This window comes from Chiloscyllium punctatum, chromosome 22, assembly GCF_047496795.1.
Source record: "Chiloscyllium punctatum isolate Juve2018m chromosome 22, sChiPun1.3, whole genome shotgun sequence".
Lineage (NCBI taxonomy): Eukaryota > Metazoa > Chordata > Chondrichthyes > Orectolobiformes > Hemiscylliidae > Chiloscyllium > Chiloscyllium punctatum.
This window is the reverse complement of record NC_092760.1, coordinates 59,850,971-59,876,405: the sequence shown is the minus strand read 5'-3', so window position 1 is coordinate 59,876,405 and position 25,435 is coordinate 59,850,971. Positions and strand designations below refer to the sequence as shown.

Here is a 25,435-nt window from a genome sequence, read left to right as displayed (position 1 = left end):
ACTGTTGAAGGGTTTAGTTGAATGGACAGTTGCATTGCTGACCCTCAGAATCCTACCTGTAGCATCAGTCCCATGTTCAGGGGGCTTTGCTGTTGTGGATCCTGGGGGTCGAGGAGGAGTCTTTGGTGGAGTTGATGTCCCAATTCCGGAAGGTTTAGTGGGTGGTTTTGTTGTTCCATTTCCATGTGTTGTTGTTTTTACAGTTACGGGTGCTGGATTATAAATTAGCTCATATTAACAACCAGGAAAGCAAATGTTAAATCATCAGGAAATAATCAATAAATGTTTAGGTGAATAAAGGGTGGGTTTGCGATTAGTGTTCAACCAAAGATCCCCCCTCTCTGTTTCAAAGTATGTGTTTGACATCATACAACTTTGTAAGTGTCAATAGTGCATTAAATCAAAATTTTAAAATGTGCAAACCCTTCCAGTGAATTGCTGCCTGTTTACCATATTACAGCATCTTGAGTATTGTTGAAAAAAGACTTTTAAAAACATTTTTGTCTTTCACTTATCATGACAATTCACACGAAACACCAATGTAAAGGGAAAGCAACATTGACACTGGATGAGAAAAGAGCACTTACTTTCTGTATATCAAACAACTTTTCAGAGCTTTGGCAGTAGGCCATTCAGCCCATCAAATCAGCCCAACATACATCGAGACCATGGCTGAACTTCTTGTTCGATGTCACTTTTCCGTGCTATCGCCATATCCCTTAAAGTTACCAACCTTAAGAAACCTACCGATTTCCAATTTAAACATACTGAATGTTTGTTATTCCATAGGTTGGTGGAGTAGAGAACTCCAAATATTCACAATGCTCTGAATGAAGAACACCTCTTCATCTCAATCTTAAATAGCCTGCCGCTTATCTTGAGATTATATCTCCTAATGCTGAAGCCACCAGCTATACAAAACATTCTCTTTTCATCCATCCTGTTACAGCCTGTAAGAACTTTATAAGTCTTAATGAGGTTACCTTTTACTTTACAAAACACAAAGGAATGCTAAGGAACCCACTTTCCTCAATCTCTCCTCATAAGTCCATGCTACCATCACAAGAATTAATGTGATGAACCTTTGAAAACATCTTATAAGGCAAGAATGTCCAAGTATATAAGAGGCCAAAGTACACACTGCTCACAATTTCTTATACAACTACAGCAAAACACCTTTATTTCTTCGCTGAAGTTCTCTTGAAATGAAGGCCAACAAACCATTTGCATTTCTAATTGCTTAGTACACTTGCATACTAGCTTTTAGTGATTCACAAACAAGGACACCTCGATCACTTTGGACCACTGCAGGTTCCCAACCTCTCAACACTTAGGAGATATTGTGCCTTTCTGTTTTTTTTCAACCGAAGTGAATAATCTCACACTTAGTCATATTATATTCCATCTGCCATATTATACAGCGTTCGCCTAAGTTCCCTTGAAGCCTCTTGCATCCTCCCCACAATCCAAGTTCTCACACAGTTTGATGTCACCACAATTTATCCCCACATCCAAATCGTTTATATAGATTGTGGACCCGGTACTGACCCTTGCAGTACACTCTCTAGTCGTAGCCTGCCACCTTGAGAATAATACGTTTATTTCTATTCTCTATTTTCCCTCCCAACTCATTCCTGTATATAAGTCCCAATCCCATAATTTTATCTGCTAAACTCCTGTGTTGAACCTTATCAAATGCCTTCTGAAAATCCAAATATATCACATCCATTGATTTTTTTTAATCTCTGCAACAAGTTAGGATAATCAAAAAATGCCAACAACTTGGTCAAATATGATTTCTCTTTTGTAAATCCACATTGACTCTGCCCAATTTTGCCTTTCTTTTCTTAATGTCCAGTAATCACATCCTTTAATTTCTAATATTTTCCCATTACTGACATCAATTCAGCTGGTCTGATGTTCTCCAGTCTCCCTCTTCTCCCTTAAATAGTGACTTTACATTTGTCACCTTTCAATCAGCAGGAACATTTCCACAATCACTTCCATTAACACCCTGGGATGAAGTTTATCAAATTCAGGAGATTTATCAACCCCAAATCTAACTTAATTTTCAAGTTCTACCTCTTTACTAACACTGTTTTTTTTTCCAGTTCCTCAGGGACCCTTGATCATCTAGTATTTCTGAGAGATCTTTTGTAACTTGAAGATCAATACAAAGTAACTGTTTGGTTTCTCTGCCATTTCCCTGTTCTTCATTATAAATTGTCCTATCCCTACCTGTAATGCACTCACATTTGTCTGAGTTAATCTTTCACATTTCAGATACCAAGAAGAGATTTGACTGTCTTCCTCTCCATTCCTCGCCAGCTTGCTCTTTCCCATTTCCTGATTAGTTTCTTAGCTCCTTTGCTTGGTCCAAAACTGCTCCCAAACCACAAGTTTGCCCTAATGTTCTCACAAGCCACTTCCTTAGATCTAAAGTAATTGTTAACCTCTTCCATGACCCACTGTTGATTTCCCTTTTCCTTTAGATTGCTTGTGCCTTAGAAGGTACAGGTAGTTCTCCCATAACACCATAGTTATGTTCCTGTGCGACGCTGTGTATAGAAAATTGTGCAATAGAAATAATGGGGTCTATGGGAAAAACAGGGTGGGGCAAGCCACCAAAAATGCCATTAAAAATTGAAACAAAAATAGTCATTAGCCTAACATAAACAATAGCACAGTCTAAATAAATTTTGATCTGTTGTAACTGACCTACTGTAGTTACTGTATAGTGTAATTCATCAGAATCTTCAACTGATTGCTCTCGATTGGCAGCAGATCATTTGAGCCAGTCTTCTGATCCCATCCAATGGCAACACTGCACAAGTCAGATCCCAGAATAACATCTGCCTTGATAGACCAAGGGCTGAATCTTAATTTCTTTCGTCAGGTGTCAGTTTTGTCAAGCTTTTCAGAGGGTCTCACATCATGATACTTGGGGACATCTATCACCTTGCTTTACAAAACCCGCCTGATTTATTACCTACCCCATCCTTTGGTGGCCCTCTCACACATCCTAGCACCATCATATCATGCCATTTCCAAAACAGCTCACCGCTTTCTGGATATCCCAGAATTGACCAACATCCATGATGCAGCACTATCTTTAAGACAAGAGCTGTTAGTCCAGAGCTGCTCTGCATGGTTCCTGACATTGGCCCTGGATGTTGCAGACAATGGAAAATTGGGGTCTCTTTTTGTGGAAATGCTGCTGATAGGCATGGTGTGATACTATGGCAAGATGTTCTTTTCTCCCAGGCCAACAGAGGACACCATTCTCCTGGAACCAAGCCAACCTGAACCAGGGTCACCATCTGAGCCAGTGCAGTCTCAACCATCTGAACGAATGCACAGAATGTAGGAAGAAGATCAATGACCTTCTTCACTCTGCCAGTGAGAGTCATTGATACCTCACACTCACTCTAACTCTGCTACTGTACCCACCATTTTTTGCAACATCTTCGCCACTCACTCTCAACCTTGCTAACATCTGATCCTGACTAACCCTGAATCTCTTCTGCACAGCCTACTCATCCCCTCAGGACATCTCCACACATGCACCAGAAGTAACAGTATGCCACCCATCTTTCTCTCCCTCACCCACTATGTGCAGAGTTTCCTGACTCTGACCACCCTGAGTAGCTGACTGACCATATACTGATACTTTTTTTGCAGTTGGTTACCATAGTGATTGGTCACTGAAACAGAATCACACGAGTATGCAGATAACCTTTAATATCTAACCATATCTTTTAAACAAAAGAGAAAAAAAGCTCTTAGCACAAACAATAAACAATCAAGTTTCAAACTGCACCTCAACACTGTCCTTTTACTGTTAGTCAATTCCAGTAAAATTTCACTCTTATCTCAAAAGATGTTGTGAAACTTGAAAGGCTTCAGAAAAGATTGACAAGGATGTTATCGGGTTGGAGGAGTTGAGCTAGAGGGAGAAGTTGAATAGGCTGGGGCTGTTTTCCCTGGAGCGTCGGAGACTGAGGGGTGACCTTATAGAGGTTTATAAAATCATGAGGGGCATGGATAGGATAAATAGACAAAGTCTTTTCCCTGGGGTGGGGGAGTCCAGAATGAGAGGGCATAGGTTTAGGATGAGAGGGGAAAGATATAAAAGAGACCTAAGGGGCAACTTTTTCACATAGAAGGTGGTATGTGCATGGATGACTCTATGACGCTTTTAAGTTTTTAGATTAACAGATTGGTCCCAGCATTCTGTCCTCAGGCTGTAGAGACATTTTCTCGATGTTTTTCCAAGTCCACTAACACAAACATTTCACGAAGCTCTTCATGACAAAGCGCATGAGTTGACCGATCATATGATGCTGACGTGGAGTCCAGTCGACCACACACTGCTAAAACCTAGTGCTGAGGATGAGAATTGCCTAACAGCGAACGGGAACTCACAGCAATTCATGTTACAGACGAATCGCATTTAATAATGCACAGTATAGGAGAACTACTGTATATCTGTAGTAAATCTTGTAGTACTTTTAAAATTACCTGTGTACGATCAAACCTTTGAATGCATTTTCCAATCTGCCAGCACCAACCTGCCCTTTATACCTTCATAGTTGCCTTTGTTCAGATTTAAGATCATATTACAAATAAAATATGTTGTATTCAAACTTAATATGAAATGCTATATTATGCACTTATTTATACCATTTATCAACATCCTAAGGTGCTTCACTGAACCATTATCAAACAAAAATTGATGGTAGGTCAGAAAACTTTGTCAAATAGTTAAAAGTTAAAAGATCATATTAAAAGAGGAGAAAAGTAGAGAGATGGAGAAGTTTAGGGAGTGGATTCCAGAACTTAGGGTCCAAGTTCCTAAAGGCATGGCAATCAATGGTGGAACAATTTAAATCAGGGCTAGACAAGAGGCCAGATTTGAAGGAGTGCAGATATCTCAGAGGATGTTTGGACTGGAGGAGATAACAGTGAGAGAAATCACTGACAATAGGTGAGCCAATATTCTTCCCAGTGACAGCACTGTGTCTTTGTCCAACTATGCAACTGCAGCTGCCATCTGTACCTGTTGGTGGGGTCTTTGATGGTGTCTTTGCAGAAATGGTAGTTGTCCCTGTCCCCACGGGTCTAGTTGGTCCAGTTCCTTGAGTTATTGTTGTCACCGTGATTGGTACTGGATTAAAAATTAGTTAGTTATTATAAGTAAAGTATGGACATTAGTGAACAATTTCTCATGGGTGTTAGATACTTACTGAAACGTGCCAGAAATGGATATCCACAAGAACAGCAGCAAATTGTTATTCTAGATCTCCACAATTGCCTGAAATTTCTAACTGCCTTTAAAAGGAATAAACTTCTAATTCCAATACTTAATGGAGGGACTACTTTTAAAATTAATTCATGGGATGTGGGCATTGCTGGCTGGGCTGACATTTATTCATATCCCTAGTTGCTCTTGAAAAGGTAATGCTGGAATGCCTCCTTGAACACCTGCAGACCATTTGGTGCATTGGGAGTTATTGGATTTTCACTCACTGGTAGTGAAGGAACAACCATTTATTCACAAGTCAGGATGGTACGGGGGTTAGATAGGACGTTGCAGGTGGTGGTGTTCCTTAGATGGCTTTGATAGAAGTTGTGGTGAATTACTTCAGTGCATCTTGTAAATGGAACATACAACTATATGGTTAGTCCAGTTCAGTTTCTGGTCAATGGTAGCCCCAGAGGTTGATAGTGGGAAATTTAGTGATGTTAATGCCATTAAATGTCAAAGGGCGATGGTTTTATTCTCTCTTGTTAAAGATTGTCATTACCTGGCACATGTGGCACATGTCAGCCTGAAAAATGACTGCCCAGCTCTTGCTGCACTTGGACGTGCACTATTTCAGTATCTGAGAAATCACAAATGGTGCTGAACATTGTGAAGTCATCAGCAAACATTCACACTCCCTGACCTTATGATGGAAGGCAGGACATTGATGAAGCAGCTAAAAGTGGTTGGACCTGGGACACTACCATGAGGAACTCCTGCAGAGATGTCTTGGAGTTGAGATAGCTGACCTCCAACAATTACAAACATTTTATGTTGTGAATCAGCTCAGAGATTCCCCCTGATTTCCATTGACTCCTGTTCTGCTCAGGGCGATTTGATGCCACACTTGGTCAGATGCAGCCTTGATGTCAATGGCAGTCATTCTCACATCACCTCTGGAATTGAGCTGTTTTATCCATGTTTGAACAAAGTCTGTAATGAGGTCAGGAACTGAGCAGCCCTGGCGGAACCCAAACTGGCCATGAGTGAGTAGGTTATAGCTATGCAGGTGCTGCTTGATAGCACTGTCGATGACACCTTCCATCACTTTGCTGATGATCGATAGTAGACAGGTGGAACTGAGTTGGATTCCTGTATTTTTATGTACAAGACATATCTAGACAACTTTTCTCATTCCAGGGAGATGCCAGTTTTGCAGTTGCATAGGAAGAGCTTAGCTAGGTGAGTGGCAAGTTCTGCAGAACACGTCTTCAGTACTATTGCTAGAATAGTTTCAGGACACAGCCTTTTCAGTATCCAATGCCTTCAGCTGTTGCTTCATATTGTGTCGAGTAAATTGAATTAGCTGAAAAGCTGGGACCACTGGAAGACACTGATATGGATCATCCATTCGACACTTCCGACTGAAGATTGTTGCAAATAGTTCAGCCTTACCCTTGTTACTTTGTTACCCGTCTTTATACCTTCTATATATTTAGCAACTGTTCCTTCATCCAATCATTGATGTAAATTGTAAAAAGTTCAGGTCCCAATACAGACTCCTACAGAATCTCACTGTCACATTCTGACGATCTAAATACGAGCTGAGGGATTCAATGGTAATCCAAGATGGAGGGCAGGAAACATTTCTGGCTCTAACAGGCTGCTCCTTTTTTCAGGTATTTTAGGTGTCGGAGGTGATTTCCTTGAATTGCAGGAGTAGCAATTACTGTTTTATATGCTGTTGCATTATTTTGGAACTTTGGAGAAACAAAAAGTCAAAACATCAGCACTTTTAAAAGGGAGAAGAACAGACAAAGACAGCACATGGTCAGGCAGTGCAGGAGAGAGAGAAAGAGGAAGGAACTCACACTGCTAACTGACAGCAGTGAGCCTGCATCCTTACTACCTTTGCTTTTTAAGTTCATGTATTGCTGGACATCAGAGTGCATCTGGGAAAATTAACTGTGAAATTCACAACTAATCTTGGAGGATCCTGTTTGGGAGAAGTCTCAGCACAGAAACAGATAAGTTGAATAATTTTAAATGTGGCCTTGCTGGAAGTCTGTAGTAGTGAGTAGAGTGGGTTCTCTCTTTATTATATGTTTTATTGAGATATATCTCTTGATTAAACTTAAAAATATAAGCCATAAATATTAAGTTAGCCTGGAGCCATGTTTTGTGGAGGAATAAGACAGTGTTATTTTCTGTGTCTGTAAATTGGAAGAAGCAAAAATTGCATTTATTAGAGTGATATTTTCTTCTTGTTGGATATGGGAGTTCAGGGAGAGTTTATGTGTTACTGAGCTGGTGTATGGGAGAAGATTCACATTTTTGGATCATTGGAATCTCGTTTGGGGTAGAAGTGATCTGTACAAGAAGGACAGATTGCACCTAAATTGGAAGGGGACTAACATACTGGCAGGGAGAATTGCTAGAGCTGTTCAGGAGGATTGAAATTATTTGGGTGGAACTGAGAAATAAGAAGGGGATGATCACCTTATTGGGATTGTATTACAGACCCCCTAATAGTCAGAGGGAAATTGTAAGGAGATCTCAGTTTCTGTAAGAATAACAGGGTGGTTATGGTAGGGGATCTTAGCTTTCCAAACATTGAATGGGACTGCCATAATACTGTTAAAGGTTTAGATGGAGAGTTAAGTGAGTACAATAAATTCGTTTGATCCAGAGTGTGGATGTACCTACCAGAGAAGGTGCAAAACTTGACCTACTCTTGGGAAATCAGGCAGGGCAGGTGACTGAGGTGTCAGTGGGGGAGCACTTTGGGGCCAGAAACCATAATTCTATTAGTTTTAAAATAGTGATGGAAAAGGATAGACCAGATCTAAAAATTGAAGTTCTAAATTGGAGAAAGGCCAATTTTGATGGTATTAGGCAAGAACTTTCAAAAGCTGATTAGGGGAAGATGTTTGTAGGTAAAGTAATGATTGGAAAATGGAAAGCCTTCAGAAATGAGATAATGAGGGTCCAGAGACAGTATATTTCTGTTAGGGTGAAAGGAATAGCTGGAAGGTATAGGAAATGCTGGATGACTAAAGAACTTGAGGTTTTGGTTAAGAAAAAGAAGGAAGCATTTGTCAGGTATAGACAGGAGAGATCAAGTGAATCCTTAGAAGAATATAAAGACAATAGGAGTATACTTAGAGGGAAATCAGGAGGGCGAAAAGGGGACATGAGATAGCTTTGGCAAGTATGGTTAAGGAGAATCCAACGGGATTTTATAAATACATTAAAGGCCAAAAGGGTAACTAGGGAGAGAATATAGCCCCTCAAAGATCAGCAAGGTGGTCTTTGTGTGGAGCTGCAGGAGTTGGGGGAGATACTAAATGAGTATTTTGCATCAGTGTTTAATGTGGAGAGGGACATGGAAGATATAGAATGTAGGGAAATAGATGGTGACATCTTGAAAAATGTCCATATTACAGGTGAGGAAGTGCTGAATGTCTCAAAACTATCCTAGTGGATAAATCCCTAGGACCTGATCAGGTGTACCCTAGAACTCTGTAGGAAGCTAGGGAGGTGATTGCTGGGCCTCTTGCTAAGATATTTGTATCATCGATAGTCACAGGTGAGGTGCCAGAAGACTGGAGGTTGGCAAACATTGTGCCACTGTTTAAGGAGGGTGGGAAGGACAAGCCAGGGAGCAATAGACCAGTGAGCTGGACATCGCTGGTGGGCATGTTGTTGGAGGGAATCCTAAGGGACAAGATGTACATGTATTTGGAAAGGCAATGAATGATTCGGGAGAGTCAACATGACTTTGTGCATGGGAAATCATGTCTCACAAACTTGATTGAGTTTTTTGAAGAAGTAATAAAGAGGATTGATGGGGGCAGAGCGGTGGGCGTGATCTGTATGGACTTCAGTAAGGCATTCGACAAGCTTCCCCATGGGAGACTGGTTAACAATGTTAGATCTCATGGAATACAGGGGGAACTAGCCATTTGGATACAGAATTGGCTCAAAGGTAGACAGAGGGTGGTGGTGGAGGGTTGTTTTTCAGACTGGAGGCCTGTGACCAGTGCAGTGCCACAAGGATTGATGCTGGGTACACTACTTTTCGTCATTTATATAAGTGATTTGGATGTGAGCATAAGAGGTATAGTTAGTAAGTTTGCAGATGCCACCAAAATTAGAGATGTAGTGGACAGCGAAGAACGTTACCTTGGATTACAACGGGATCTTGATCAGATGGCCCCATGGGCTGAGGAGTGGCAGATGGAGTTTAATTCAGATAAATGTAAGGTGCTGCAGTTTGGAAAGGCAAATCGGGGCAGGACTTACACATTGAATGGTAAGGTCCTGGGGAGTGTTGCTGAACAAAGCAACCTTGGAATGCACGTTCATAGTTCCTTGAAAGTGGAGTCACAAATAGATAGGATAGTGAAGAATGTGTTGAGCTAGACAGGTTGGGAGAGTGGTCCAGGAAATGGCTGATGGAATTTAACGTGAGCAAGTGCGAGGTCTTGCACTTTGGCAAAAAGAATAAAAGCATGGACTACTTTCTAAATGGTGAGAAACTTAATAAAGCCAAAGCACAAAGGGATCTGGGAGTGCTAGTCGAGGATTCTCTAAAGGTAAACATGCAGGTTGAGTCCGTGATTAAGAAAGCGAATGCAATGTTGTCTCTTATCTCAAGAGGGTTGGAATATAAAAGCAGAGATGTACTACTAAGACTTTATAAAGCTCTGGTTAGGCCCCATTTGGAGTACTGTGTCCAGTTTTGGTCCCCACACCTCAGGAAGGACATACTGGCACTGGTACGTGTCCAGCGGAGATTCACACGGATGATCCCTGGAATGACAGGTCTAGCATATGAGGAACGGCTGAGGATACTGGGATTGTATTCGTTGGAGTTTAGAAGATTAAGGGGAGATCTAATAGAGACGTACAAAATAATACATGGCTTTGAAAAGGTGGATGCTAGAAAATTGTTTCTGTTAGGCGAGGAGACTAGGACCCGTGGACACAGCCTTAGAATTAGAGGGGGTCATTTCAGAACGGAAATGCGGAGACATTTCTTCAGCCAGAGAGTGGTGGGCCTGTGGAATTCATTGCCACGGAGTGCAGTGGAAGCCGGGACGCTAAATGTCTTCAAGGCCGAGATTGATAGATTCTTGTTGTCTAGAGGAATTAAGGGCTACGGGGAGAACGCTGGCAAGTGGAGCTGAAATGCGCATCAGCCATGATTGAATGGCGGAGTGGACTCGATGGGCCGAATGGCCTTACTTCCACTCCTATGTCTTATGGTCTTATGGTATGCTTTCCTTTATTGGTCATAGTATTATGTACAGGAGTTGGGAGGTAATGTTGAGGCTGTATTGGACATTGGTTAGGCCACATTTGGAATATTGCATGCAATTCTGATCTCCTTCATATTGGAAGGATGTTGTGAAACTTGGAAGGGTTCTGAAAAGATTGACAAGGATGTGGCCAGGGTTGGAGGATTTGAGTTGAATAGGCTGGGGCTATTTTCACTGAAGCGTCAGAGGCTGAGGGGTGACCTTATAGAAGTTTATAAAATCATAAGGGACATGGATAGGGTAAATAGACAAGGTCATTTCACTGGGGTGGGGGAGTCCCGAACTCAAGTTCAGAGGTTTAGGGTGGGTAGGGTGGAAGGGGAAGAATATAAAAGAGACTTAGGGGGAAATTTTTCACGCAGAGGGTGGCACATGTATGGAATGAGCTGCCAGAGGATGTGGTGGAGGCTGGTACAATTGCAAAATTTAAAAGGCATCGGGATGGGTATATGAATAGGAAGGGTTTGGAGGGATATGGGCTGTGTGCTGACAGGTGGGACTAGTTTGGGTTGGGATATCTGGTCGGCATGGACGGGTTGGATAGAAGGGTCTGTTTCCGTGCTGTACATCTCTCTGACTCTATGACTCTTTTATGCAGACTTTTGTTTCCTGCCAGCCAGCCAATCTTCTCTGTAGGCAAGTACATTACCCTTACATCATGAACTCCTACTGTGAGCAATATCTTTGTTTGTGACATCTTGTCAAATACCACTGAAAATTCTGCTAGAGCAGGGGAATACTGGGCAACAATTCCACCAAACTTCCCAAACTCAGAAACAAAAGCAGAAAGTGCTGGAAAAGCTCAACAGGTCTGGCAGTATCAATGGAGACAGTGATGGGTTGAAGTGGTAGGCAACTGGAAGCTTGGGATCATTCATACAGAAAGAATGTAGGTGTAATGCAGAGCAATCACCCAGTCTGTGTTTTGTCTCTCCAATGTAGATGGGACCATATTATGAGCAGTGAACACAGTGGACTGGATTGAGTGAAGTACAGGTAAATTGCTGCTTCACCTGGAAGGTGTGTCTGGGGCCCTGGATAGTGAGGAGGGAGATGGTAAACAGACAAATGTTGCATCTTCTGTGACTTTATGGCAAGGTGCTATGGGGCTGTGGGGAATGGAGGAGGAGTGGATCATGGTCTCCCAAGAGAATGGTCCCTGTGAAATGTTGATGAGGAAGGGGAGGGAGCGAATACGTGTCCGGTGGTGACATCCTGCCGCAGGTGACAGTAATAGTGGTTTATGATCCTTTGATAAGTAATCTGTAGGAATAGGAAGTGAGGATCATCCTATCAAGGTTGTGGGAGGGAAGGGAACGGGCTAGGGCACAAATGCAGGAAATGGGTCAGACATGGCTAAGGGCCCTATCAACCATAGCAGCAGGGAATTCTTGGATTGAGGAAACAGATGGACATTTCTGAGCCCTCCCCTTCCCCCACCTCCCCTCCCCCCCCCCCCCACCCCCACCCCCACCCCCACCCACCCCCCCCATTGCTCTGATTCTGTGATAGTAAGTATTTATGTTGGTTCCTTGATGGCTAAAGAGTCTGAAGAACAGCCATATCAGATTCAGAAAGTTATCTCTTGTTTCTCTCTCCACATATGCTGCCAGACCTGCTGGGGTTTCTCCAGTATTCTCTGTTTGTTTCCCTTCTAAAGTTAGTTTTAAATCTGCTTCCACTACCCTTTCAGATTGCACATTTTAGAACACAGCAATTCCCTGGTGCAATGAAAATAAAGATCACCAATGTGCATGAGAAGGAAGTGAATATTCATTACTTTGCTCTTCTGTTTTGTAAATGATTAATCCAGAGCAAATTAAACTGCAGACAGATTAAATTTATTGTGGAGCATGGTACAAAGGTCGGGAGTTTAGATCATATCAGGCCAGTGTTGATTTATGAGCTGACTCACATGAAAATGGCCATGAAATCTAAGGGACACTCAATCCAAAGCATCAGCTCTGATTTCTCTCCACAGTTTTCCCAGCAATTTCTGTTTTTGTCACTAATACCCTTCACTGGGCTCTTCAAGCCAATGTGAGTGACACTTGACTCTGGACACCAAGGGCAGAATTTTAGCTAAACAGACTTACACACAGCGGTGAGGGCTTACGGAGGTGATTATGGTAGTGAACAGGAATCTGTTTATCATTGAGTGAGCTTTTCCATGGCTCTTATGTAAGCATCATGATTCTGAGTTTCCCAATTAATCACTGAGTCTTCATGTGATGGTAACACAGATCTGTCAATGAAAGGATTTCTACAAAAAGGAACAGCCACAGGGGTCAGATTGGCAGAACTGTTAACTGATTCCTGAGGCTGCAACAACCACGCGATGAAAATGTGACAGGAGAGAGTCATCTCCTTAGTCTCACTCTCTCTCTCTCCCCGAAACTGAGGTGCTGCTTTGGGAGGCTGCAGTGAAGTGTTGTTTTCCAAACTCAAAAAATAAAGAACAGCTTCACAAACTAAACAGATGTGAACGGAAGTAGCTGCAGACATCAGCCGCGTGTGTTCCCTCCTCCCTTTGCAACAAGCAAACGCCAGACTTCACGAGGGCAGGATAGATGAATGGCATAACTCTTCCAGATGCCAAGCCCCACACTCTGACATTCCCAGTATTTCCTTGCACAGCAATCCCCCGAACAACATACCCTGAAGCTCGATTAATTACTCTCTGTCTGGACATTCCCTCACCTTCACGAGAACAGCCAACACTCAGGCTCACCCTGACTAACCTCACATCTACGCCTTCTATTCAATATCCTCTACAGTAGAGGATATGTGATGACTCTCTCCTGTCACATTTTCATCTCGTGGTTGTTGCAGCCTCAGGAATCAGTTAACAGTTCTGCCAATCTGACCCCTGTGGCTGTTCCTTTTCATAGAAATCCTTTCATTGACAGATCTGTGTTACCATCACATGAAGACTCTGTACATAATCCAATTCTCACACTCATTCGCAGCTTTCTCTTCCTGCGATAGAAATGAATTCCAGGGTGAGGCACAGAAACGGACAGGTCAGCTTTCTGGCCATTGGAAATGTACAGCCATCTACAGTATTCCACAGGAGAGAAGATCTCATTCCAGGAGGATGAAGATCTCAGCAATGAGCTGCCATGAGAACTTGAACTTCCTGAGGCTCTGGCAGTCACACGCCAGTGGACCTAATGTTTGGGGGTTTCACCTCCTTAAATCTAGGTCTCTGTATCTATCCCTTCTACCCTGGGAAGGAGCTGAAGTGAAGACTATGCTAGTGTTCCTGGTGATTTTAATGCTACTGCAACAGCTTTCTTGCTTCTCATCAAAGAGGCAGGGTACAGCTGCTCAAAGAAGGCTAACAGCAGGATTTTCAGATCAAAGTAAATGAAGGCTAAAATTAGGCAAAATAATTTTCAAAACAGTGGAACTCATTTTTAAAGCAGTGACATCAAACTTTCAGATGACCTTTCACATAGTTTGGTCTACAGCTATGTGGTTTCATTCCACCACTTTAGTGCCAGTTATGATTGGTTTGGTGGCCAACACTAGCCTCTGAATTATAATTCTCTGGGTTCAAGTCCCATTTCAGAGCTTTGCACAAGAATCAATAAATACAGACCCTCCAGCACAATACTGACTACTACAACTTTGGTGTCACCTTCTGGGTGAAACAGTAAATCAAAGTTTGTCTGCTTGAATAGGTTTATTTAGAAGATCCCATGGGGTTATTTCAAAGAAGAGTAAGAGACGTTATCTATGATAACATGAATATATTTATCACTTAATCAACATCACAAAAACAGATGCTTCGATCATTATTACTTTCCTGTTTGTGGGATCTTCCTTTTGTACAATTTGGCTGCTATGTTATCTATTTTACAACAATGACATTGCTTCATTAAAATGCCTTTGAGACATCTATCAGTCATGAAAGTCACTATTTAAACAAAATCTTTCATTCTCACTCTTTTAGAGGCTTTTCAGTTTGTTAGGTTCATTGCTCAATGTCTGCCTGTTTTGTTCTCAATGTGTTGACTCTGGTGAGCTTCACATAGCTTGGGAAATCTGTTATATCTAGAATTCAGAGGTAAAGGTTCAATCAATTGTCTATTTCCATATTTAAGTGAGCCATTCAACAGCTCTGTGGGGCTTTCCCATTCACCAGCAATTCACCTGAGTAAAATCCAGAAATTGGTGGGATCATGTCAACTGTTTGACCTGACATCTGTTTTCAGGGTCCTAGACCCTTCTCTGCACTACAGTGCCACTTGCTTGGTGTTTCAAAAACTGCTGATGACTCTCGATGCCCTTAACATTTCAGCAAGTTGCTGAGTTATAAAATCAACACTGATTGAAGAAGGGCCGAGAGTGTGTGGTGTTGGAAAAGCACAGCAGGTCATGCAGCATCCGAGGAGCAGGAGAATCGACGTTTCAGGCAGACGCCCTTCATCAGGATTCAGGAATCTGCCCCTCGGATGCTGCATGACTGGCTGTGCTTTTCCAGCACCACACACGCTCAACTCTGATCTCCAGCATCTGCAGTGCTCACTTTCTCCTGATCGAAGAAGGGCCAACCACAGTTTCTTGGGATGGCAGTAATTTCCACACACAAGGCCAATATTTCAATGGGACTCTATATTACATGTTGCCACAAGTGCTGCAGACAGGAGTTTTGCCTCTTGTTCTGTCCCTTCTTGCCTCCAATGATAGTGTTCCTGCCTTGGAGACAGAAGGTCCTGTGTTTGAATGCCACTCTGGACAGTACTGTGAGACAAAGAACAGAGCTAATGCTTGGAATTTCAGGTGACATCCAGTTGGATCTTGGCGCTTGGTGGATTTAGGTAATCCCTTTCCTTCTCATCTCATGGGAACCCATTAAATAACTTCCAGTATGACCAATCTCCCAGAATCAGCTGTGAGAAAGACGGTCACAGCCATGAAAAGGTAATTTTTTCCCAATGTCTGTTCAACTGTTAAGCAGCTAAGGAATGGGAGGCAACAGTACAGTGATAATGTCACTGGACTAATAATTCAGCAATTCCAAGAAACTGTTCCAGGAACAGAAGTTCAAGGCTTATTATGGCAGATGGGGAAATTTAAAATCAATTTTAAAAAGCTGGCTGAAAATCAATCATGTAACCACTGTTGATAGTTATAAAAACCCATCTGATCCACTAAATTCCTTCCACCTAGGCAAATAAATCTGCTATGCTTTATCTGGCTTGGCCCACATGTGACCCCAGAGCTCTTGCATTGTTGTTGACTTTAGTAATTGGTGTCAAGCAATAAAGCCAGTGATGCCTTCATCCCATGAATAAATATTACAAATAAACTTATTTACAGTGATTTTAAAGATTGATTAAGACAATTTGCAACGCTTACTCATAAAGTTTCAGGCAACAATGTTTTTGGATGTGATATAATGTCAAGCCCTAACTCACTATGATAAAGGGTACTCCCCATCTATTTCCACATTCTACAGCGAATAATAAACAACTACACAGTGAGAGAAATAATCATACATCTCCCATGGTGCGTTTCTATCTTGATTCATCTTACCCCATGATTAGAAACATCAAGTATCCTTCACCCAGAAGGAAGTGCTTGAGAAATTGAGCACATGTGGCAGCGTATGTGGAGAGAGAAACAGAATTCGAGTTTCAAATGCAATATGGCTCTTCCTCAGAATGAAGGAGTCTGTAAAAATGTGTTTTATTCTGTTGACAATCAATTCTGGTCTCCTTCCTATCGGAAAGGTGTTGTGAAATTTGAAAGGGTTCAGAAAAGGTTTACAAAGATGTTGCCAGAGTTGGAGGATTTGACCTAAAGGGAGAGGTTGAATAGACTGGAGCTATTTTCCCTGGAGTGTCGGAGGCTGAGGGGTGACCTTATAGAGGTTTACAAAATCATAAGGGGCATGGATAGGATAAATAGACAAAGTCTTTTCCCTGGGGTGGGGAATCCAGAACTAGAGGACATAGGTTTAGGGTGAGAGGGGAAAGATATAAAAGCGACCTAAGGGGCAACTTTTTCATGCAGAGGGTGGTACATGTATGGAATGAGATGCCAGAGGAAGTGGTGGAAGCTGGTACAATTGCAACATTTAAAAGACATCTGGATGGGTATATGAATAGGAAGGGTTTAGAGGGATATGGGCCAGGTGCTGGCAGGTGGGGCTAGATTGGATTGGGATATTGGTTGGCATGGGCAGGTTGGACCGGAGGGTCTGTTTCTATGCTGTACATCACTTATGATTCTATAACTTTATGATGAAAGGGTATGAGGAGCAAATAGATCAGATGGAACAGATGGTGAAGATGCCCAGAGCAAAAATCAACGAGAGTGCTAATAGTACTAGAAGAGTGATAGAAATGCAAAATAGGTGATAATCAAAAGTATGGATGGTGGAAAGTAGGTGCTCTGCTGAGGTGACCCATGCAAACCAGGCACTAGGCTCTAGATTAGGGGCATAGGGACATGGCAGTTGGGAGAGAGGGGAAGAAGAGGGTATAATCAAAACGGAATACAGTGTTCATTGTCTGAAGTTGTTGAGCTCAATATTGAGTCCTAAAATGTCTAAGCAGTAAATGAGTTTCTGTTCCTCCAGCTTGTGTCATGCTATACTAGAGCTGGTCTATTTCCAAATGTTAGCATGAGAGCACAATGGTATATTGACATGGCAAGCAACTCGAAGGTTAGGGTGATTATTGAAACATATATAGTTCTTATGCGACTTAACAGGTTAGGTATGGAAAGGTTGCTCCCCCTTGAGAGAGAGAGAGTCGAGGACCAGAGGACACAATCTCAGAATAGACAGTAGCCCAATTAAGACAGAGATGAAGAGGAATCTCTTCTCTCAGAGGGGAGTGCATCAGTGGAATTCTCTATTGTAGAGGGCTTTAGAGATTGTTCAGTATATTCAAGGCTAAGATGGAGAAGTTTTGTTTTAATCAGTAAGGGAATCAAGGGTTATTGAAAAAAGACAGGAAAGTTGAGTTGAGGATTATTAGTGGATTAGTGGTGCTGGAAGAGCACAGCAGTTCAGGCAGCATCCAACGAGCAGCGAAATCGACGTTTCGGGTATTCCTGATGAAGGGCTTTTGCCCAAAACGTCGATTTTGCTGCTCATTGGATGCTGCCTGAACTGCTGTGCTCTTCCAGCACCACTAATCCAGTATTTGCTTTCCAGCATCTGCAGTTATTGTTTTTACCTCATTGAGGATTATTAGATCAGCCATGATCTATTTGAATGGTGGAGTAGATTCAGACTGAATGGCCTATGTCTGCTCCTACGTCTTATGATTTTCTGTTCTTATTCTTAAAAGATGTGTTCCACAAAGTGGTTACCCAGTCAGTTTTGTCTCGCCCATGTAGAATAGACCTTACTGAGAGCAGTGAACACAGCAGCAGACTGGATTGAAAGAAGTACAAGTAAAAGCAAAATACTGTCAGCTTTGACAAGGGGTCAGTTAGACTCGAAACGTCAGCTCTTTTCTCTCCTTACAGATGCTGCCAGATCTGCTGAGATTTTCCAGCATTTTCTCTTTTGAAGTACAAATAAACCTGGCCCTACATCAGGAAGGTGCGTTTTGGGTCTTGGATAGTGAGGAGAGAGGAGGTGAAAGGGCAAGTGTTGCATCTTCTGTGATCACATAGGAAGGTGCCATGGGGAGTGAAGAAGTGTGAGGAGCCATGGAGGAGTGGGCCCTGTGTCACTGAGGCAAAAGTCCCTGTGGAATTCTGACAGTGGAGGGGAAGTGCGTTTGGTGACCGTAGCCTGCTGGATGTGGTGCAAATGGACAAGTTTTTGAATGCAGAGCCTGATGGAGTGGAAAGCAAGGGAAAGAAGAATCTTATCTTTGTTCTGGCAGAGAGGCAAAGGAGCGAGAACAGAAGTGCAGGAAATGGGCAAACATAGGTGAGGGTCCTTTGAACCACAATTAAGGGATTCCTTAGTTGAGGACAAAGGAAAACACATTGGATCTACCCTGTAGAAGGTGAAAGGTCTAGAAAGTGGACAGAGGACCCCTGTCCAATTTGGTGGGCATGGAGGCAATGGTGATGGAAGAAGAGTTCAATGTCACGCTGTACCCAAAATTCATTGATGTGAGAGCGTAAGAGGATAAAATGAATCCTTTACCACGCATAAATCACTCTGTACTGGACAAAAGGTCAGAGGGTATAATGAATACACAGCAGAGGTGGGATTAGAAGAAGTAAGTCATTTTGAACTTGAAACGTTGGATCTATTTCTTCCTCCACAGATTCTGCCAGACTTGCAGATTGTGTCCAGCACTGACTGTTTTTGTTTCAAATCTCCAACATCCACAGTACTTTTATCTTTTAACTAACATTAGATTCTGTAGCAGTTACTAGATAGTTTACATTGTCCGAGCAAGTTCTTTTCACACCTGGTTTTGCTGTGGCCACTCTAAATGTGTTTGGAAGACAGGTTTGTGTGCTGAGCTGGATAGGAACATCCAGGTGATGGTAGTGCCCCATCTGCCTGCTGCCCTTGTCCTTCAAAGTGGCAAAGGGCAGGGTTTTGGAAAGTACTATCAAAGGGATATTGCTGTGTCACTGCAGTGCATCTTGTAGATGGTATACGCTGCTACCTTTGAGCAGCAGTGTTGGAATTCCCAGTGGGAGTTAACCCATGACTTTCTACCTATCCATTTTACTTTGATTGTGAGAACAATGACAGGCAAAACATATGGACATTATATGGTATTACAGAGAATGTATGGAACTGAAGCAGACCATGTGCCCAAACATCCACACTGGGCTTTATGATTCTCTGAAGCCTCTCCCATCATTCCCCATCCAAATCCATTGTTGTTTGGTTCAGTTGGTCAGATAGCTGGCCTCAGATATAGAGTGATACCAATAGCATGGGTTCAGTTCCTATACTAACTGACATCAACATGAAGATCCCAGTTTCTCAACCTTAGCCCTCACCTGAGACATGCTGACCCTCAGGTTAAACCTCCACCAGTCATCTCTCTCTCTCTCTCAAATGAGAGAGTGGGATTACAGAAAGGATTCCATTATTTTCCCAATCACCAATGTTAAGTTGATTAATCTATAACAACTTTCAATCATTCCCAGAAGGTTAGGACTTTTCCCAGGAATACAAACTCAGAACATCACTCTACTTACTTACATCTTGACCTGTCCCTAGAGAAGTTTTAAAGATTGTAAATGTTTAATCATAACTGTAACTGATCTGACAAAACAATGGGGAATTACAGCAATCTCATCAAGTTGCACATTTCACAGCCTATCAGATTGATCCACTTCAATCTAAACTGCCAGATTCTTGAATATAGCAAAACATTTTTACCGTCATTGCTGGTGACTTGCACTTTGACTGTCGTTGTAGCAGTTTGTCCATGTTCGTCATCAGTTGCTGTTATCTGTCCAAGTACAACAGGTAGAGAACACACATTAATACCAGGCATCACAAAGTAACAGATCATCATTCTACAAATCAGCTGAAATGAGTAACACTTTCATTGTGATAAGCTGCAATTAGTGAAGTGATAATGGCCATAATGTTTGAGCTCTGTGATACACGATCATAACTCTAAGTCAGGCAGTGCATTAAATAGTGCAGCAAGGAACAGAATGTTGCAAAGAGAAATTGTCAGCTTGACTAAGGGCTGCTTGGATCAGAGAAAAATAGACTTGTTGGGCCAAAGGGCCTGTTTCCACACTGTAAGTAAGTAATCTAATCTAAAGCTAGAAACTGTAGAGAAGGAGAGAGATTGAAGGATCCATCCACCATAATTAATGAAAACTGGTGGTCAATCCAAAAAATAAATGAACAGACAAATCGATTGTTAATAGGACATTCCTCATTCCAGACCTATTCCAGCCCCCACCCACAAGTCTGTTTCCAATATATTGATGATATCATCGGTGTGCTTCTCTCTCTTGTTCAGAATTGGAAAAGTTCATTGATTTCGCTTCCAATTTTCACCTTGCCCTCACTTCCAACTGGTCTAACTCTGACTCCTCCCTTCCCTTCCTAGACATCTCTGTTTACATTTCTGACAATAGAGTGGCCACTAATATCCACTTTAAACCCATTGATTCCCACAGCTACCCAGACTACATATCCTCCTACCCTGCTTCCTGTGAAGACTCCATTCCATTCTCCCAGTTCCTCCATCTCCATCACATATGTTCCGATAAGGCCAACTTCAACAAGAAAGCCTCTGATATGTCCACCTTCTCCCTCAACCGAGGATTTCCAGCACTGTTGTTGCCAGGGCCCTCAACTGAGTCTGACCCCTCTCCCACAATTCTGCCCTTACCCCCTCTCTTCTCTCCTGCAACAGCGACAGGGTTCGCTTTGTCCTTATCGACCATCCCATTAGCATCCATATCCAGAAGATCATCAGCTGCCATTTCTGTCACCTCCAGCGAGATGCCACCACTAGACACAATTACCCCTCTCCTTCCCTGTCCACCTTTCGCAGGGACCGTTCCCTCCGGGACATCCTGGTCCATTCTTCCTTCACTCCTAACACCCGCTCCCACAACCCCACAGCACCTTCCCCTGCATCTGCTGAAGGTGTAACACCTGCCCATTTACCTCCTCCCCCCTCAGTATTCAAGGGCCCAAATATACTTTCCAGATGAAGCAGCACTTTACCTGCACTTCACACAATCTAGTCTATTGTATTCGCTGCTTAGAATGTGGTCTCCTCTACATTGGGGAAACAAAGCGTAGACTGCGTGAACGCTTTGGTGAATAATCTGTGCTCTGCCTGGAAAACAGACCCTGCATTCCAATTGCCTGCCACTTTAGTACACCATCCTGTTCCCTAGCCAGCATCTCTGACTCCAGCTTGCTGCAGTGCTCCGACAAATCAGCGCAGCCTGGAAGATAAACACCTCATTTCCCAGCCTTCTGGACTCAATATTGAGTTCAATTATTTTAGGGCCTGAACTCTCCAGTATCCTAGCCCCCAAACCCTCATACCAGACTTTGTTATCACATAGTCTGCAATTACATACTACCTAGTGTTTTGTATTTAACAGCTATTCACCCTCCTAGCCAGATCATTATCCACTCCTTTGTCTGTCCAACTGTTCTTCTCTCTCTTTGGACTGTATCCCCACCTATCGTTTACTCCCTACCCCCTCCCTCCACCCTATCTTTTGCATATAAACCGACATTTCCTAGCTACCATCAGTTCTGAGGAAGGGCCACTGGAATTGAAATATTAACCCTGATTTCTCTTCACAGATGCTACCAGACCTGCTGAGCTTTCCAGCAATTTCTGTTTTGATTTCTGATTGTTAATTATCATCTCAAAGGGGATGAAGTATAAATTGCACATTTGTGCATCGTTCTGGTTTAACTCTATCTTGAGTGGCTGTGTACAGCTCCAGGCATCGTGCCTCAGTATAACAGGGTATACAGTGGTGACAGTGAGGGAGGACACCAAGAAGGGGAGCTCAAGCAGTCAAGCGGAAGAGGCCCAATGGACATAGGGAGAAAGGGAGAAGTCACACAACACCAGATTATAGTCCTTCAGGTTTATTTAAAACCACAAACTTTTGGAACGCTGCCCCTTTGTCAGGTGACTTCACTTGATGAAGGAGCAGCGCTGTGAAAGCCTGTGATTTGAAATAAATCTGTTGGACTATAACCTGGTGTCATGTGACTTCTTACTTAGTTCACCCCAGTCCAACACCAGCATCTCCACATCATGGCATAGGGAGGGACAGACAAAGAATTTTATCCCCCAAACATGAACTATACGTAAATACTCTGTTTTCCTTGTTTAATCTCCTTTCATGTTTGTAAAATCTTGATGCCAATGGATTAAAGAATCTCTGCTTTCCAATCTTTGTTAGTGTGCTTAAATTGGATGTTATGTCATGAAGGATATAGTAACCATAGAGAAATTCATTTGAGCGATGCACAAGTTAAAAGGATTAAGTTATGAGGACAGAAAGATATCAATTTTCATTTTGCTTTTGTGTAAGATTAATGCTTATTTTTACTTCTTCAAATGGAAGTCAGTGTCACCAGCAAAGCCAGACTTTCCTCGCTATCCCAAATTGTGTTCAGACATTTCAAAGGTCAGTTAAGAATCAACCACATTACTGAAGGCCAGATTTTGTAAAGATGGCAGATTCCCTTTCTCAAGGACATCAGTGAAGCAGATAGGTTTTTAAAATAATCAATGATAGTTGCCATGGTCACCATTACTTAGACTATCTTTATATTCCAGACTAATTAAATGAATTCAAATTCCACCAATTGCTCTGGTGGGATTTGAACTCATGTTGCCAGAGCATTAGCTTGGGACTCTTGTTTACTGATACAGTAACATTGTCACTACACCCCTGTTGTTTCAGTTAATTAAAGTGGTTGATCAGAGTTAATAGGTTTTCCATGGGAATTGGGCAGATTTGTTAACACCTCTATTAAAATTCTTCTCCACGGTGAACAAATACAGCATCTCCAGTCTATTCACATCCCTGAAATCTCACATCCCCTCAGTGCCTTCTCTGAGATCTTTGCTGTGTGATGTCCAAAACAGGGCCTAACTCCAGCTGAGACCTAATCAGTGATTTATCAATACTTGTGTATAATTTTGGTGAGGTGGACGAAGGGAAGAAGCAAGGAGAGAGAGAGTGGAGTAGGGAGTGCAACCAGAAGGAAGACAGGGAAGATTTCAGACAGAGATTATGTTGTATGTTCTCGCGCTGGAATATGCACTCCTATCAGCAAGCAAGTGCTAACATACTTTGTTTTGTATTGGCAGAATCTCCTTTACCCAAGGTTTACTAGATTCCTGGTATCTCTATCTAAATAATGTAATGAAACATTGCCTTATTTAGATAGAGTCTTTGGAAACATTCAAATCCCACTATTCCATACACTGAATTGAAATGCAGAGCTAACATACAACCAAGAGTTTGTGTTGCCAGTTTTACAGCATCTGCCCAAGATGCCACCACCTGTTCTACTGCCATCACACAATGTTCTGCTCCCATTGTCCTATCAGATTTCTTGCCTTTTCCAGTCCACCCCACTTACTGTGAGTATGACTTCCCTCAACTTTTTTACTTATTACAACCAGTGTAATAGGCTCAGAGTGAAACAGTTTTATTTACTGAGTGAATGAAATCAAAGTTAATTGTTAACCAAGATTTGCCTACAATATCTGAGGCACCAAGTATTGGGACAGTTTTGAGTGGCAACTCCATTTCAGCTTTGCTTCAAACATGAACAATAATGCTAAACTACAGAGGTGGGCTGAGTTTGACTGCTCTTCACATCAAAACTGCAAAGGTGGCATCAAGGGAATTGGGTGAAATATTCTGCGCTAGTTTGAGTCAAACCTACTGCAAAGCAAGAAGTTTGTGGTTGTTGGAGGTTCAAGTTATTGATAGAACCTCATTAGAGGAGTTGCTCAGGGTAATTCCAAGGTCCAGCAATCTGCTTCATCAACACCCTTCATTCAGTGATAAGACAAGAACTGGGTATGTTCATTTATGATTGGTGCTGAACATTACACATTCATATCTTTTTTTCAGTTCTCCATTTCCATATGCAGCAAGTCTGATCAACATCGAAGTTTAGGTTGATAGGTGGCAATGACAGCAGGTCAGAAGTTAGCAATTCTGCAGAGGGTAATTCAACCTTCTAACAAATTAAGTCCAGTTCATAGTCTACTTGCCACTGAGCAGGAGTTTGATGGAATACTCTCCACTTATCTGGATGCGTGCATTTTCAAGAACAGTAAAGATACTCAATTCCATTCATGACAAAGCAGTCCACTTGATTGACACACCGTCTAATACTCTGAACATTCGCCACTGACACTCATGGGCAGCAGTGTGTACAATTTACAAGATGTATCTCAGGAATTCACCAATGCGTCTTCAAAAACACCTTCCAAATCTGAGACCTCTACCACACAGAAAAGCAAGGAATGCAGATGCATGGAAGCACTATAACCTGGAAGTTCCCGTCCAAGCCATACATTATCTAGAGTTGAATATTGCTGCTCCTTCTCTGTTGTTAGATTAAAATCCTGAAATTCTATTCTTAGCTGCATTGTGAGTGAACCTGGACTGCCATGGCTCAAGAAGGTGGCTCACCACTACTTTCTCAAGGTAATTAGGATTGGGCTTTCCAGCAGGGTCCACATCCCATAAATTGGGAATGGAAAAATCAGGCACCTTCAATGACCTAATGGGATCTACATGGCATTATACTACTGTGTTGATTAGGTTAACGGACAGTTATTGTATACTGTAAGAAATCTATAATTGAACAGCAAGAAGTCTTACCAATAGAGCATACAGTCTGGATGCAATCAGTTTAGTCTTGGTAAAGATAAATCCATCTCTGTTTATGGTGAAATCATCACTTGGTGTAATTTTATATTTTATTGAAGGGTTTGTTTTCTACAAAATAGAAAGGATAATTAAACAAGATAAGTAATAGGCAATATCAAATTCCAAAATTGCACGAATCAAAATACATAGACAGACATAAACCATTCTTGATCTAATATTCCATTCCACAGACATCAGGTCAAATTGATCAGGATTATAATTGAGAACAGCATCAGGATTATGATCAGGAAGAGGAGAAGATAACAGTGATATCCTGTTGTACAGAGTGGCAATCTGATGAAGAGTGATGAATGGAAATGATATTGATACGTGGTGAGGAGATATTGATGGAGGAGAGAGAAGTGTTTATGAATGGAGAGAGATTATTGATGGTCAGCGAGAGGTATCAATGGATGCAGAACAGTAAATTGTGTATTGGTAAACAGTCAGGGATATTGAAGAACAAAGAAGGTATTAGGGATGAATAGTAATGAGCGTTGAATCAAGAGAG

The 25,435-nt window shown here is 42.1% G+C and overlaps 1 protein-coding gene across 7 annotated transcripts in view; it reads right to left on the bottom strand.

Annotated features, from left to right (window-relative positions):
- Positions 1-25,435, bottom strand: part of LOC140493694 (cadherin-related family member 5-like) — a 71,452-nt gene that overhangs the window by 25,244 nt on the left and 20,773 nt on the right. For 2 of the 7 annotated variants that reach the window (XM_072592428.1, XM_072592433.1), the window contains exons 11-14: positions 24,877-24,993; positions 19,898-19,970; positions 5,060-5,167; positions 57-212 (exon numbers count right to left, since the gene is read on the bottom strand). In XM_072592428.1, coding sequence (XP_072448529.1) covers positions 57-212; positions 5,060-5,167; positions 19,898-19,970; positions 24,877-24,993 — 454 coding nt within the window. The remainder of the gene's footprint in view (positions 1-56; positions 213-5,059; positions 5,168-19,897; positions 19,971-24,876; positions 24,994-25,435) is intronic. The other 5 variants (XM_072592434.1, XM_072592430.1, XM_072592432.1 and 2 more) reach the window with 3 other exon arrangements.